This window comes from Alosa pseudoharengus, unplaced genomic scaffold (assembly GCF_046254945.1).
Source record: "Alosa pseudoharengus isolate Yale_2024_CS ecotype anadromous, Long Island Sound unplaced genomic scaffold, YU_APseudo_1.1 YU_APseudo_1.1_scf_7, whole genome shotgun sequence".
In the NCBI taxonomy this organism is placed as follows: domain Eukaryota; kingdom Metazoa; phylum Chordata; class Actinopteri; order Clupeiformes; family Clupeidae; genus Alosa; species Alosa pseudoharengus.
The window spans coordinates 40,065,666-40,080,924 of record NW_027468859.1 but is presented as its reverse complement, the minus strand read 5'-3'; the positions used below and the strand labels follow the sequence as shown (position 1 = coordinate 40,080,924).

General features: G+C 41.1%; 2 protein-coding genes across 2 annotated transcripts in view; one reads left to right on the top strand and one right to left on the bottom strand.

Annotated features, from left to right (window-relative positions):
• chac1 (ChaC, cation transport regulator homolog 1 (E. coli)) lies at positions 1-1,700 on the top strand. Its single transcript, XM_076272838.1, has 3 exons — positions 1-594; positions 722-757; positions 982-1,700. Exons 1-3 carry the CDS (start codon positions 424-426, stop codon positions 1,381-1,383), a joined length of 609 nt encoding a protein of 202 aa, XP_076128953.1. The 5' UTR covers positions 1-423; the 3' UTR covers positions 1,384-1,700.
• Positions 1,701-4,273: 2,573 nt separating this feature from the next.
• The window catches only part of ino80 (INO80 complex ATPase subunit), a 61,980-nt gene continuing 50,994 nt past the window's right edge, over positions 4,274-15,259 (bottom strand). Inside the window, exons 31-36 of the mRNA XM_076273345.1 lie at positions 14,151-14,253; positions 13,289-13,377; positions 9,674-9,835; positions 9,191-9,344; positions 5,843-6,058; positions 4,274-5,467 (exon numbers count right to left, since the gene is read on the bottom strand). Of these exons, the coding sequence (XP_076129460.1) occupies positions 5,265-5,467; positions 5,843-6,058; positions 9,191-9,344; positions 9,674-9,835; positions 13,289-13,377; positions 14,151-14,253 (927 nt within the window). The 3' untranslated portion in view covers positions 4,274-5,264. The remainder of the gene's footprint in view (positions 5,468-5,842; positions 6,059-9,190; positions 9,345-9,673; positions 9,836-13,288; positions 13,378-14,150; positions 14,254-15,259) is intronic.

Below are 15,259 nucleotides of genomic sequence, written 5' to 3'. Positions count from 1 at the left end.
ACCACGCCGTGGTAGGAAGATTCAAGCCAGTCAAACTATCTGTCTGCAGTGTTGCAGTTTTTTTTTTAATAGACATTTTACAGTTGATGGTTTAGCGAACGAGATCGAAGAAATAAGGGTTGTTTACAGACGTTTTATTTCGTTTTGACTTGAAATTCAGTTAGAAACATGTCTTTTTAATACAGCATGGAGCAACTATAAGCGTCGGCATGCACAGTGCAAGGCAAAAAGTAAACTATTCCATCTTTACAACTGCTAAGCAGTTGGGCTCTAATACCGTCCGCGGTATTGCGGTGAGCCAACCAATACCTCTTCTTCTCGATCGAAGGAAACAAACACTGGCAAGTTAACCTGCCATCTAAGTGTTCTGTTTAAAGTCTTTTTTTCGGAACCCGTCACCTCGCCAAAGCTAGATAATCCGCCATGAAACCCCAAGACATCTTATTGGGAAAAAACAGCCTATGGATCTTCGGATATGGCTCGTTAGTCTGGAAGCCAGACTTCAAGTACAAAAAAAGCAAGGTCGGATACATCAGCGGCTACAAAAGACGTTTCTGGCATGGAGACAACTTCCATCGAGGAGACGATGAAATGGTATGTAAAGTATGTCATATGTGGTTAATTATGCTAAGACATGGACCGTAAAAGAAATGAAGCTGAATTTTCATGGTTGCAACATTGTGGGCGTGATGCATGATTTGTTCCCTCTCTGTTCCCGCAGCCCGGAAGAGTTGTGACGCTCATCGAAGATGATGACGTAAGTAGCCTTTTCCTTTTCCATTTGAGCCAAGGGTTTTGCTTTTGACATCTACAAGAATTGTGTCTGGAGTCCCTTACAATAATATAGCACCTTATCGTAGTGGTGTATTGTATTATAGCATGATGACTATAAATAAAATAGTCAATTCTGAAATCATTTTAATTGAAGTGGAAGTCACATTTGGCTTTAATGTTTAAACTAATGTTGCTTTTTCTCTTTAGGCGTGCACATGGGGCACAGCTTTTGAGGTCATTGGCACACAAATGGAGGAGTGTCTGAAGTACCTGAACATGAGGGAGTCTGTGCGGGGCGGGTACATTACCAAGTTGGTGGAATTTTTCCCTCATGGCCAAAATCAATTACCTGTTCCAGCTGTGGTTTACATTGCCACCCCTGAAAATCCAATGTACCTGGGACCAGCAAGTCCAGAGGAAATTGCAGCCCAGATAATTGTTTGCAAAGGCAACTCGGGGCACAACATCGAGTACCTGCTTCGCCTGGCCGAGTTCATGAGGACCACCTGTCCAGATGTAGAGGACACCCATCTGTTCTCTATAGAGGCAGCTGCCCTGACCCTTGTGCCTATATTATTGGCATCCAAAAAGTCTGTACCTGTTCTGTAAGCTTAAATGCTGTGGCTGTTCAACACTTGTAAATCCGTTCTGTGTAGGGTATGTGTAATATGACTTGGTGCTTGTATGTACCCTGTGTGCGCTTCTCCATCGGAGAACACAAAGGGAGAACAAAGGGAAGTCTTTGATGTTATGTGTATTAAATAAGAACTGCAAGTGTATGCCACTGCTGTTGTGTGGATCTGATTAAGGAATGTTTAACTTGGTCAAAACTGGTCCTGTGAACTTTTTTTCCATTATTATTTGAAAAGAAACTACTGCTCAGTAAAACACTTGTGCAGCCAAAATAAAAATTAAGGCATGAATTATCTTTGTGTACTGATTGTGCCTATTGTATTGGAATGGGGAGGGCATCCTTCAGCAAGACTGAAAAAAAAAAAACAAGAATATTGAACATTACATTCTCGTCAACACAAAATTAAAGATGGAATGGTATACTGTATTTTACAATCTGCATACTGTAGGTTCAAATGGACAGTTATATCAAGAGCTCAACATCCTAGTGGTCTCAGATGTGCAAGTTTAATATCAAAATATAGCTGCAAGCAGCAATGTGGGGGCCAAGCAGTGCGCTATAGCAGGAATGGCATTGTCATGCCATGAGCAAGCACTCACAGCAAGTTTGATTGCAATTGGATAAAGAATGGCTGAGAAATAAGCTCATTTACTTTGTTACAGCGCCCCTAGAGGCCAAATTTCACCAATGTCCTTGTGCGTTCTCACAATCAGCTACCATGTCCCTCTACCAAGTTTGGACTTCATACACCAAAGTGTTGCTGAGATGTGAGCTCACTTTCTTTATTACAGCACCCCTAGAGGTCAAATGAGACCACTTTCCTTGCATGTCCTCACAATCAGCTAATATGTCCATGTATCAAGTTTGGACTTCATACAACGAAGCATTGCTGAGATATGAGCCCACTTCTTGTATTACAGCGCCCCCTATAGAGGCCAAATGATGCCAATTTCCTACTGTGTCCTCACAATGAGGTACCAAGTCCCTGTACCAGGTTTGGACTTCATACATCAAAGCGTTGCTAAGATAGGAGCTCACTTCCTGTATTGCAGCGCCCCCTATAGAGGCCAAATTATTCCAATTTCCTAGTGCGTCATCATAATCAGGTAACAGGTCCTTATACCAAGTTTGGACTTTTTACACCGAAGCGTTGCTGAGATACAAGCTCACTTCCTGTATTACAGCACCCCCTATAGAGGCCACATGATACCAATTTCGTAGTGTGTCCTCACAATCAGATACCAAGTCCCTATACCAAGTTTGGACTTCATACATTAAAGCATAGCCGAGATGTTAGCCCACTTCCTGTTAGGCGGCATCGTCGCCATGTGTGATTGGCTGTCACGGGCAAATAAACTTGAAATTAAAAAATCTGACAAGTATCGTTTGTGAGGCTCGGTCTGAAGATCATCTCCGCCAAGTTCTGTGAAAATCGGATGAAATTTGTAACCGCTGAAACTTTTCGTAGTGTTTGGACCAAATGCAATATGGCGGAGGTCCAATATGGCGGAAAGTGACGGGATAGGGGTCGATGAACTCGGGATGGTCCAAGGATTCAGACGCTACCTCAATTTTGAAAATCAGACAAAAGAGTCAAGGATCACGCGCATGAACGCATGTCCAGCATTAAACTGGTGGTGGCGCTAGTGTGTTCAATGTATATGCATGAAAATTGGTGTGAGTGATTGGGACAGTGTCCTGACTAATGGTATCGAGTTTTGTTATGTTAACTCAAAGCGTCACCTAGATGTTTGTCCACTTCCTGTTTGGCGGCTTCGTCACCATATTTGATTGGCTGTCATGGGCAAATAAAAATGAAATTGAAAAATCTGACTAGTATCGTTTGTGCGGCTCGGGCAGAAGATCATCTCTATCAAGTTTCGTGAAAATCAGAAGAAATTTGTAACCGCTGAAACTTTTCGTAGAGTTTGGACTAAATCCAATATGGCGGAGGTCCAATATGGCGGAAAGTGACGTAATAGGAGTCATTGAATTCAGGTCGGTCCAGGGATTACAGCAGTGCCTGATTTGTGAAAATCGGACCCACCGTTCAATGGTCACATGCGTGAATGCAATCCAGGTTCCACCCATTGGTGGTGCTAGAGTGTTGGGCATAGAGTTCTGTAAATTGGTGAGAGTGATCATGGGACGGTTCTGAATCAGTGCGCCGAATTTCATAACTTTAGACCCAGCGGTTCTATTTTCGGCCAAATTTTGACCCGTTGGTGGCGCTAGAAAGCTGGGTTTAGAGATCCGTAAATGATCGTGAGTGGTCAGTGGAGTGTCCCGAAACTTTCTGCCAAAAATCTGCACTTTTTAGCCAGGCGTTCTATGGGCTGCCATAGACTCCAATGGCAGAAGTATAATAGGAAAAGCTAGTAACTCAATGGGTGCCTTCGCAGCTTCGCTGCTTGACCCCCAATTACAAGTCTGAGCCAGGGTTTCAGTAAAACAACTTCAGCTATAACTCAATGCAGAGGGGGAAAAAAACACAAATGTAGGGTTAACAGTGTAATCTTGTCTTTAACCACTGTCATGCGTAAAATGCAACACACTGGCATACATCTCTACAATACAAATGATTAAATTAGCTTCAAATAGTTTAACTTCCTTGCCTAAACCTTCTGCAGCATATTTGATTTGATCAGGCTGATAAAGATGGGTTTTGGTAAAAAAAAAAAAGTCTCGTACAAATAAAGTAATAGGACGGGTGCAGTTTTTAAATAAACAAAGTCATAAAAAATACTGCCAGTGAACGGAGTACTTTTAACTAGCACCTTTTACATAATACACAATAAGGTGACGTGGAAAAATGTTCCTGGAAATTTCAGAAAAACTCAAATAATCACACATTTTAAAATAACATGGTTTCAATGCAATTATATTCATAATTTAACAATAAACATATCATACATTGTACATCAAGTTAAGTTATTACAATCAGTTAAATAACTGATCAAGCAGCTATTAACATTTTTCCTGCATTTTTTTTAATCCTATAAAATTATTTTAATTCTGGATTTGCAGAAACAGTTGTTTAGTACTTAAATATTTGATGCTGGTATCACAACACATTTGATCTTCACAATGAAGGGCTGTAAAAGCAGTCTTTCCTGATCAGTCTTCGTTTTCAGGGCTTTAATGAGTATCATTGAATGCATTGATTCAGGAAATGTATGGGGAAGACAAGACAGGACATTCCATTTTTAATACACCTGACAAAAGTTCAGTTAAAATAAGTTTAAGTATGAAACATGAACTGGAAAAAGGAATTGAAACAGGAAGAAATATGAGTTACAGATGCACCAGAGTTCGTAAGTGATCATTTAAAGAAGGATAAATATTTAAATGGCTGAGGAAAAGAAACAACAGACCTATTATAGGGACACCTTAAAACTGTTTTTATGGTCATGTACAACCAAGCCCTTTTCTAAAACATTTTGAGCTGGTGTTCATTTTACGTCAACCAAATATTCAACATGTTCTATAAAAACTTAATGTTAAATGTTTTGAGTAGTGCATTTCTTATGCCAAATTGCTCCGCATTGATTCTCTTTTTTTAAGTCCTGATTGGTCCTGCATTGCATGCATATCTGAACATTTTGAATATTTTACACAAATAGAGAAATATAAGCAGCGGTGTTGTGATACTAAATATAGCCCTCAGAGTTGAGCTGGTGTTTTGGGTCCACCCACCCAAGTGGACAAGCTTTGCTGAGAAGAGTGAATCTGGTTTTTGATAATCTCTTAACAATTTTTCCAAGAACAGAGGAGTCAACTTTCCGATATAGACATCTGAAAAATCATATTAACAGGTAACCTTAGTTGCAGTCCACTGCATTTCTTCTTGCTCTGCCTATTGTTGAGACGAGCCACTGGCCCCTTTACCTTTCTTGGCAGAGTTGTGATGGATATGGGAGCTACTGTGTGATACATGCTGTGGGCCAAGAGAAATTGTGCCAGTCTTGGTAACAGCAGAGGAGGCATTACTTGTAGCAGTGCATGGCATGGCTGAAGTCCTGGTCAATGAGGGCTGTAGAGGGCCTGATGAGGTAACACCTGGTGAGCAGAGGTCAAAATAGATTTACAAAAAAGAAAACGGCCAAGGAAAACAGCAGGCTACCCTCCATACCAACTTATTAAAATACTCATGAACATGCTCCCAGAGTGTAGCACAGTACCACGCACCCACCATCACATTAATTTCTCTCACATAGCCCCTACAAAAAGATATGAAATCCGCAAATCCGTCTGACCACTTTTGTTTTAAATGAGCATGTTTTATCAGGCTCCTATAGGTTACAGAGTGGTATTTAGCAGGTTTTGAAGCAAAATTATTTGATTAACATTAACATTCATTTTTGACGGAGGTGGCGTTTAGAGGCTTTTGCATCTGAAATCTTCATATGTTTTTTCTGGATGAGTATAGCTCACCTTTGGAAACACTAAACCCATATGCAGCATATGCAGCTGCTGAAGCCGCTGCTGCTCCTGCCATAGCACCTGCCATTGCTGCTGCACTGCCAGCTGTTGATTTGCGTCCTCGGCCTTTCATAGAGGATTTCCCCACCCCCCCTGACCCCTTTGGCCGCCCACGACTCCGGCCACCTTTCCCCTTGCCTGGATTGGACATCTCCTGAGATGAAACTCCTGCAAACCAACATATGACAGTGTAAAAGTCTGTGATGTAACACCATAATTTAAAGACAATTTGCAGTTACAATTTTGAGTGTTTCAAGATGAGACAGACACACACAAATGACCTGTTTGAACCACAGTTCATTTGTCATATTCATAATGTCAGAAACCCTTTCACATACAGCTGATAAAAAAAAGTTGCAATGTTAGTGGGGAAAACCCATTCATATTTCAATTTATAATAATCATAGAATGATCCATCTCTCATTATTGCTATGGAACTCAAACATGTTTCTAAGTCAGTGAGACACATTTACAGATTGGTATACACCATTTTGAATGCTATATTCCATTTCTGCTAATAGATTGGCTACATCAGAGTTGCCCAAAAGGCGGGCCGCGGGCCACATCCGGTCCGCAAGAACCAAGTGAGTGGCCCGCGCCGACATGTGTGTGTGTTTGGCACTGGTGGACAAGAATGACAACGTATTAAGGGACCGTTCGTTATTTATAAACGGGATCACCGGAGGGATTTTGAGTGCTTCGATCAAAAGTTGCATGACCCTCCCCGGCCAATTGTCGATGTCTTCCGCCCACGCTCTTACGCGCTATGATAATACATCAACATATGCTACCGTCCTAAAATCAACCTCTGCTTTCTGATCTTACACATCACACTTCACCAAGATGGTGGCCATTTCAGTAGATTTACTCCCTAACATTGTTGTGGAAACACAATAAGCATGGAAACTAAATGCACACTTCCTGCAACTGCATTAGCCTACTTGAAAAGTTACTCATGAAATAAAACAATAAAGCATTGAGACCATTCAACAAAGCACACTGGGTAATAACAAATTCAACACATGAACTTGTTGCTATGGACTCGTCTCTAGGCTTCCTCAGTCATTGTAAAGCTGCCGAAGCTGAACATTATCCAAAACTCAATTTCTCAGACGAGCGTCAATTTGGGAGCTTGCTACACTCCTTCCTTCTCAAATGACTTGAAAAGGCTGTTTGCACAATTTCACAAATAATCACAGGGACTGAAAAATACCTAACATGCCAACTTTTTCCGGGTTTATCATTTTAACGTTTCCCTGCTGTCTTGCCGTTTTAATTAGGGCTGTAAAAATAACTGATTAATTTTGATTAATTAATTTGAGAAAAAATAACTGATTAAAAAAATTAGTGCAGATTTAAACGAGTCCGTATGACCTTTGACCCCGAGCCGTTCTAGTCAGTAAAAATTAGACTGTAAAATGAAGGAGATAGAAGAAAACGTGCTGCCTGGATCATTGATTGGAACATTTACTTTTAAAAAATGGCCTGATGGTGTTGATAAAAATAAAGTGTTGAAAATAAAGTCCTCTGCAATGTCTGCAGCAAGGAATTTGCATATCACCGGAGTTCATCAACTCTATAGTCGCACATCAACTCTATAGTCACACATCAATGCAAAGAAATAAGTGTTGACATTGAGGGGAGTGTTAATTTATTTTCATTGTGTCCCCTAGGTTATATCTGTGGCCTGGAATGCCTTGTATGTGAAAAAAAAAACTTCTTCCCAAAGCACTGTTGAATTTATTTCCTCAGCATATTAGGTCATATCATAGATTATTATGGCCATTATTTGAACAGTGAAAATAATAATGAAAGAGTTTTTGAACTTTAATGTCAGTAATGCTGATTATTCAATGATTCATTTGAATTTAAATATTTAAAATACTTTCACAGCAAAGATTATATATGCGATTAATTTAGATGAATTAATCACAGAGTATGTAATTAATTAGATACATTTTTTTAATCGATTGACAGCCCTAGTTTTAATATTTTCCCGTAGAATATCCCATATTACTGTAATACTCATAACATTAGTCCTGCATTCTGGCCTGTCTCTGTGTTGTCCTGTTGTTACCCCTTGCCCTTCCAGTGAAACAGATGTATTCAAATCATCGTTTTGCTTGCTTGAATGCGAACTCAGAGTGATGTTAACCTAGGCCTATTTAAGTTAACGACGTGGTTGTCGTGAGAGCAAGATTCATTAGCGCTTGCGGTGTTCGGTGCACCTGCCAGGCTACTCAGCTAGACAAAGAATTCCCCCTGTATATTCACTCCAAGTTGGCCTACCATAACTTACCAACTACACTGTAGACCATAAACTGGCTATTTATATGACCAAATGTATTTGTTCAACTTTATGAAGCAGAATTACGCACTGCTACTTGGAACGTAGGCCTAACACATTTTTGTTGGCAGGAGAGAGAATGACAGCGATTAACAAATTGCACTTGTTGCTGGTTACCAATAAATACTATATATTTTTTTGCAAACAACAAAAACAGAAAGGATGAGACAGCAAAGCTAGAGATGGGGAGGAACAAGGTCAATTGGTAGAAATGCTTGTCAAAACGTTAGGAGCTGGATGTGTGGATGAATGAAGCACAAGTAGCCTATGCTTTGTGTTAAGCATGCACACTGTTTAAAGTTAGTCTACACGGTAAACTACAAGTAAACCAAAGTTAAATTTAGCTTTTTTAGGGCTGGATAAAGTTGACCAAATGGATATAGGCTGTTAGGCGTGAATAAAGTAGGCTACTTTGTTGCTCCAACCCTTCCAACGTTAATGGGGACGAATGTTGACATTTTCCGTATTTTGTGTGAGAAACCCGGGAAATCTCCCTCATTTTCATTGTTCAATGTTGACAGAGCTATGGAACGAAAGAGAACGTTATATGGCGACAGAAATCAACAATCAAACAAGCCACTTTGATTTTTTGCTGTTTTCATTAATACAAAAGATGGGTGACCCTCCCTCCTAGACAAAAAACAGTTAGGTGACCCTCCCCTCAACAAAGAATAAAAAGACATGACCCTCCCCTATTTTCCTCCGGTGACCCCGTTTATAAATAACGAACGGTCCCTAATAGAGAGAATCCTCACTGCATCCGACTGTGGTGGAGCATTGAATGCCCTCTGTCCGTTATATGAGTCATATTTCTTATGTATTTCTCAATGTATTATATATGTACACTATTTGTACATGGACATCATAATAATATACATCTCTAAAGAAATTGAACTGGCAGGGATAGCAACCACAGCAACCCTTCCCCAAATATGTATGTGCTTGACACAAACCGTTTATGTTATCTGTGCCAGTGACTGAGGCAGGCGAATTTGTGGCACGGGACTGTGGTGCAGAGGACACTGGTTCATCCACAATCACCAGCATATCGTTGCTGCTCTCATCTGGAGCAATGGAGCCCGGCTGCAACTCACTGCTCAACGAGATCTAGAGACAGAGTAATGCATTCAAACTGGGGGTAGGTGTGGCACCAGACTGATGTCAATGTGAAACAGTGGGGTGAATGGAGTGAGAGTGATGTCAACCACTGATATTTTTTGTGATGTGAACCACTATATTTTTTACAGTCTATGTATTACCTTGTATTACCTTGATCTTTTTCAAATCAATGCAATATTTCGATAATATGGTTAAAATCACTATTGGTGCTCTCAAAATAATTACAAACTACTAAAGCACACTTTAGGATATTACAAAGTGATCAGTTTCAATGCAGTGTGCTTCATTCTATATACATTACCCCCAGTCATCCTTACCTCGCTAAAAGGGCTAGGTATTGCTGAGTCCATATCCAAGCTCATGAAGGAGTCATCTCCGTCTGCTGATAAATTGGAATTGTCTGCTGAGGGAGCGCAGGGGATAACGAGGTTCACTCCTTCCTTTCTCCGTTTGACATCCACCTCATCTTCCTTTTTCCTCTGAACGACAAAAGGAATGTTTACAACAAAGAAACAACCACAGCAGAAGAATGACAATATAGAACATCATCAAAATAAGCTATGCCAGGCACAGGGTTTGACAGTCATGAGTACACATTTCATGTGTTCACTGCTGATTACATAAGATACAATGTACCACTTAGGGATGTGCATGAATAGTCAAATAACTTCAAGTAATTTGCGTAACCCTCATTATGGCATGATGGCATGAGTGAAGTGTCTCACTACGGGATGTGCCCCCTCCACATATTCTTCAGAAGCCTTAATACCATTACGCCAGCCCTTGTGTCTGAGGGCAGACCCCATCACGCTTAATAAAAAGGGTGACACATTGGGTTATTCAAAACAAGCCCACCTCTTTCTCGCTTCACACAGCAAGGAGGGTATGCTAGTGAGAAACCTCACTCATGCAATCAGAGAACTGGGGCTACACAGGTAACCTAAAGTTCTCTTTGAAAGATTGTCTCACTAGGGGATATCCTAAATCCTGTATTACAAGAGCTCATCTCCAATACCCACAGCAAACCTAACAGTTAAGGACTGAGGACTCAGGGAGTCCTGACACTCCTACACTGAGCACAGTGTAGATGATGGCTACAGATGATGCTGTGACATCCATTCTGTAAAATCTAATGAACATGTGATAGGATAACCAGCCGACTATCCTTCACACAACCTCCATAGGCGCACCAGTTATTAGACCCCTCGTAGAGTGCCCATATAAACCAGCAGGAGCCACCAAGCCTTTGCTAGAATAAGCAGAACAGATCACCTCCACAATCCAGGGTGGGAGACTTTGTTTAGTAAAATGTTTCCTGTGCGTGGTTATACCCAAGACGTGAAGCTGATTATTCTGCCAGGAGACGTAAATGGATGAGGTGAAATGCAATGAGCTCCAGAGGGGTCCAAACTTTGGCCATAAAAGTCAAGTTAGGTTATTAAAAAACTCTAGAGTCGTCAGGAGCAGGCTGCATGTGGGAGGAGTACACAGAAAGAGCATGAATGCTTAAAAGAGAACTGGCTAATCATTCAGTCAAATATTAATATCCCTATTTGGTTATTCTATAATGATCAGAATCACAGAAAGTTATAAAAAAACAGCATATTTGTAGGGCATCATATCACATGCCACCATGTCAATGTTAATTAAGTTAGCAATTTGCTACAGCAATATTCTATCACAACAAACTGTGGATCTTTCCTTGTTTTGTAGCCTACACTCGATGGTGTTTTAAGCCCCCACCGTCGACTTCAAGGCAGCGCTGAGACCGTCGACTTCAAGGCACCTAACCTTAACTCTAACCCTTGCCTAACCCTAGTGCAGGGGTGTCCAAACTACGGCCCGCCACGCACTTTAATCCGGCCCGCCGAGCATTTATTAGTTTATCATAGATCCGGCCCGCCACGCACTTTAATCCGGCCTGCCGAGCATTTAATTAGGTTATCATAGGCCGCTCGCTATTTTTTTCCAGTGATAGATGACGTTGTGATTAACGTTAGGCTACTGCAAACTGCTTTCAGTGTCAAAACAGCTTGTTACAGTACATTGAGATACATACAGTAGTATCTCCATTGCAGCAGATCTAACTACGTTATGCTACTCCATTTAATTGGGAACGCATTTGAGTGTCCATGAGAGGCAGGTTCCAGCTGGCTTGTCATTGTTGACAATTGATATCTCCTTTTTATAAGAAACTTTTAAAAGGAAATCGCGATGGCAACAGTAGTTCCCACTACTGATCAATTTATAAACTGTGAGAGGGCACAGCCATAGGCACAGCACTAGCCATAGGCTAGTGGAGCTGGCAAAAGAATCTTAAAGTGACAGTGCGCCATTTCTAAATGAATTAAACTAAATGAATCAAATTAACAGTATTTCTTAAGAAATACATTTTCTACAACAAAATTACTTTGTCATTTAAATGATACAAAATGTTATATATACACACACATATTATTTTTTTTGTTGTGTGGCCCGCCGGCCAATTTTTAAAACCAAATGTTGCCCTTGAGTCAAAAAGTTTGGACACCCCTGCCCTAGTGCCTTCCATGCAGCGCTGCCTGGAAGACGACATTTGGGACTTAAAACACCAAATAACGTAGCCTACACAATGCAGAAAAAATAAAAGGGAGACAACCAAACTTACAGCCTAGATATAGCTGGAAGCAGCAATGATGTGGCCATGGCAACTCGATGCTATTACATCAGACATGGCTGTGAGTGCTCACAGCAAGGCCCTTTCCGAAACTAGTTACTTCACCCCCTCCCTAGCCACTTGCACTCTGTTTGCACGTCCACGTGGAGGGTAGGGGTGTAACAATGCATAGGTATCGATGCTTCGACCTAATCGAACAAAAATACAGCTCATTAAAGGTGCTCTAAGCGATGTCATACGTTTTCTAGGCTAAAATATTTTTTGTCACTTACAGCAAACATCACCTCACCATCCGCTAGGTGCCTGTGTCCTGAATGCAATTTAAAACGCGATCTCTGTGGATAACCCAGGCCCCAAAAACAGCCACAAAACAACTTGGGCAAACCTTGCCCATAAAAACATAAACTGTTCAAGCAAATCACGGACGAGATGCACGTAAAGGAGAGTTTCAATTGCACGGGAGGAAGGGGGAGGAATTAGCGAGCTAGCTTTCTGTTTTGTTTGAACGTCAACAGAAGTGACGTTACCCTGCATCGCTTAGAGCGCCTTTAAGCATCGATGCATGTTTATTTTCGCCCCACCATTTTTTCCACATAAAATTTCTCTTTTGCCCTCTTTAACTGTAGATGGCGGCATGCAGGCTTGTTGTAGTACACCTTACATTTGAGTGTTTACACATCTTCCTCGACTTCTAGTCGCCATCAGAGTGCAGAACTTTGGTAGCAAAGGAGCTGTAGATGCCTTACAACATGGTAAACAATTTTAACACTTTTTAAAACAATTCACAACAATTCTAAGAGAGAGGGAGAGGGATGTCCCTGCTCTAGTAGGAACCGGTAGCCCGTTCCACCAACGAGGAACAACAGATGAGAAAAGTTTGGATTGGCTTGGGCTAGACGTCGTTCGTCTGAGGAGCGCAATTGTCGGGAGGTAACATGTGCCTGTATGAGGGCATTCAAGTAGGTGGGAGCAGAATCGGAGACTACTTTGTAGGCAAGCGTTAGAGACTTGAATTTGATGCGAGCGGCCACAGGTAGCCAGCGTAGCTGGATGAGCAGCAGGGTAACATGAGCCCTTTTGGGTTGGTTGAGGACCAGGCGTGCTGCCGCGTTAACTGAATAACTGAATAACTGTTAGTTAACACTGTCGCTGTTCGAGTATATAAAATGAACCAGATGCACACCCCTAGTACCACTATGAGTATTTAGTCCAAAACAATAAATAACCATAGCTCTTTCTGAGGTCTTTGTTCAAAAGCAGAACTACAAAAGCATACCCTCTCAGCATACTTTTCCCGTTTCCTTTTGCGGTCTTTTACTTTACTGCTCTCTTCCTGCTGTCTCTTCTCTTCTTGCCTCAGGCGCACTAAACAAAACAAGAGAGATAAAAATCAAACCTATCAATAACAATAAACCATAGCGATAGATAATATGTATTTTTTATCTGTTACACAGAATTTCCACCTCATACATCTATGCCAGAGATATTCAATTAAACTTCAAAGAGGTCCAGTTATAATAATAATAATAATAATAATAATAATAATAAAAAAATAATACATTTGATTTGTTACACAGCGCCTTTCAAAGCACACAAGGTCGCTTTAAAGAGAAAACACAGTTAAAAATAATAATAATCAGCACATAAATAAACAGAAAAACATAGTGGTAGTAAAAGGCACATTAAAGTCCACAAGCTATCTTAAAAAGGTGGGTTTTAAGAGCCGTTTTGTATTGTGAGATGGAGTCGAGAGTGCGGATGTGTGAGGGGAGTGAGGTTATGAAGGGCTTTGAATGTCATCAACAGGATTTTAAAGTTGATCCGTTGAGAGACAGGGAGCCAGTGTAGCTCTATCAGGAGAGGTGTAACATGTTGGGAGGACTCTGTGGGTAATAATTCATGCTGCAGAGTTTTGAATGTGTTGGAGACGATGGATGAGTTTGTTTGGGATGCCCATCAGGATTGCATTGCAGTAGTTGATGTGAGATGTTACAAGGGTGTTGACAAGCACTTCAGTGGAGCGTTGTGTGAGGGAAGGGTGCAGTCTGGACCCGGTCCGTCTACCTGTTAGTCCACGGAAAATGCAGTTTAACAATAAAGTTGTAAGTTTTAGTTAATAACAGAGAATGTGAACTCACACTTTTTTTCCAGCTCCTCATCATCCAGAAGCAGACTGACCACCTCCTTAGGCTTAAGTGTATCTGGCTTGAAGTTTCCTCCAGATATCACCATTCTCTGGATCTAAGGCAAAGGAACCACAATTGAGGTGTTGAGATAAGCAGTCACAACATCATTCCAAAATTATGACATCATTTGATTTGCAATACTATTACACTGTAGAATCTGACTGATGTCAAACTCAAGCTTTTACTGAAAGCAAACAGTGGATATTTCACAGGCTTGCAAAAGCATTTTTTCTACGCTCAGTGTGCAGGGATGGATTACTGCACGGTCCTACCAGGCCCAGGCCCAGGGGCCCAAGGGGTCAGGGGGCCCTGAAGCCCAAGCCTTTGCATGGAATCATTGCCTAAATATCAACAAATCAGGATGTAGGCTATGAATCTGATTGAATTTAGTATTGGCCATCCCCAAAATGCTCCAGAATACAGGAAATCACATCAAACAAATTAAAATTGTTCTGGGGAAGGACCCCCAAACCCCCCTTCCCTCATATGCGACAATTAGTGGGGGGCCCTTAATACATCTGGGCCCAGGGGCCCGAAAGTTCATAATCCGCCCATGTCAGTGTGAGTGCACTAATATATATTTCCCTTATACTTAATACTTATGTACGAAAACTGAAAGCGCCCATGAAAGCGCACGTCTGTTTTGCGGTGAAATATGTCCGCCTTGTAAAAGCAAAAGTGTTAATCGCGAATGTGGTTAAATGCGTTAATAAGAGGAACTTTCAAAGACAACAGAATCGCTATTCAGAGCAACAGTTTTGCGTCTTTGTACTATATCAAAAGCAACCTTAACTTTCGTTGGCCTTTCGATTGTCTTACTTTCACGTCATCCACTGACCAATCTTCCATAGCCTACGTGCACAAGTAGTTTGAGTAGAACTACTGCTCTTCATTATCTCCCTGCTTTTGATGACATCTTATCATGTATTGTACTATTTCATGATCTGTAAAGGCTTGATTCCTTTTAATGTCGTCATCAGTTAACTTCATTCAACTGCGCTTGTGATTGAAGTATGCGTTCAGTTGTGAACATTCGTAAATTGCGGTAGAGGGCGGAGAAA

What these genes read in the sequence shown, in the direction of transcription:
- chac1 (XM_076272838.1), top strand. Translation starts at nt 424, where the DNA reads ATGAAACCCCAAGACATCTTATTGGGAAAAAACAGCCTATGGATCTTC. An exon ending in ATCGAGGAGACGATGAAATG is followed by an intron (nt 595 to 721) that starts GTATGTAAAGTA and finishes CTGTTCCCGCAG; the next exon opens with CCCGGAAGAGTTGTGACGCT. An exon ending in CGCTCATCGAAGATGATGAC is followed by an intron (nt 758 to 981) that starts GTAAGTAGCCTT and finishes TTTTCTCTTTAG; the next exon opens with GCGTGCACATGGGGCACAGC.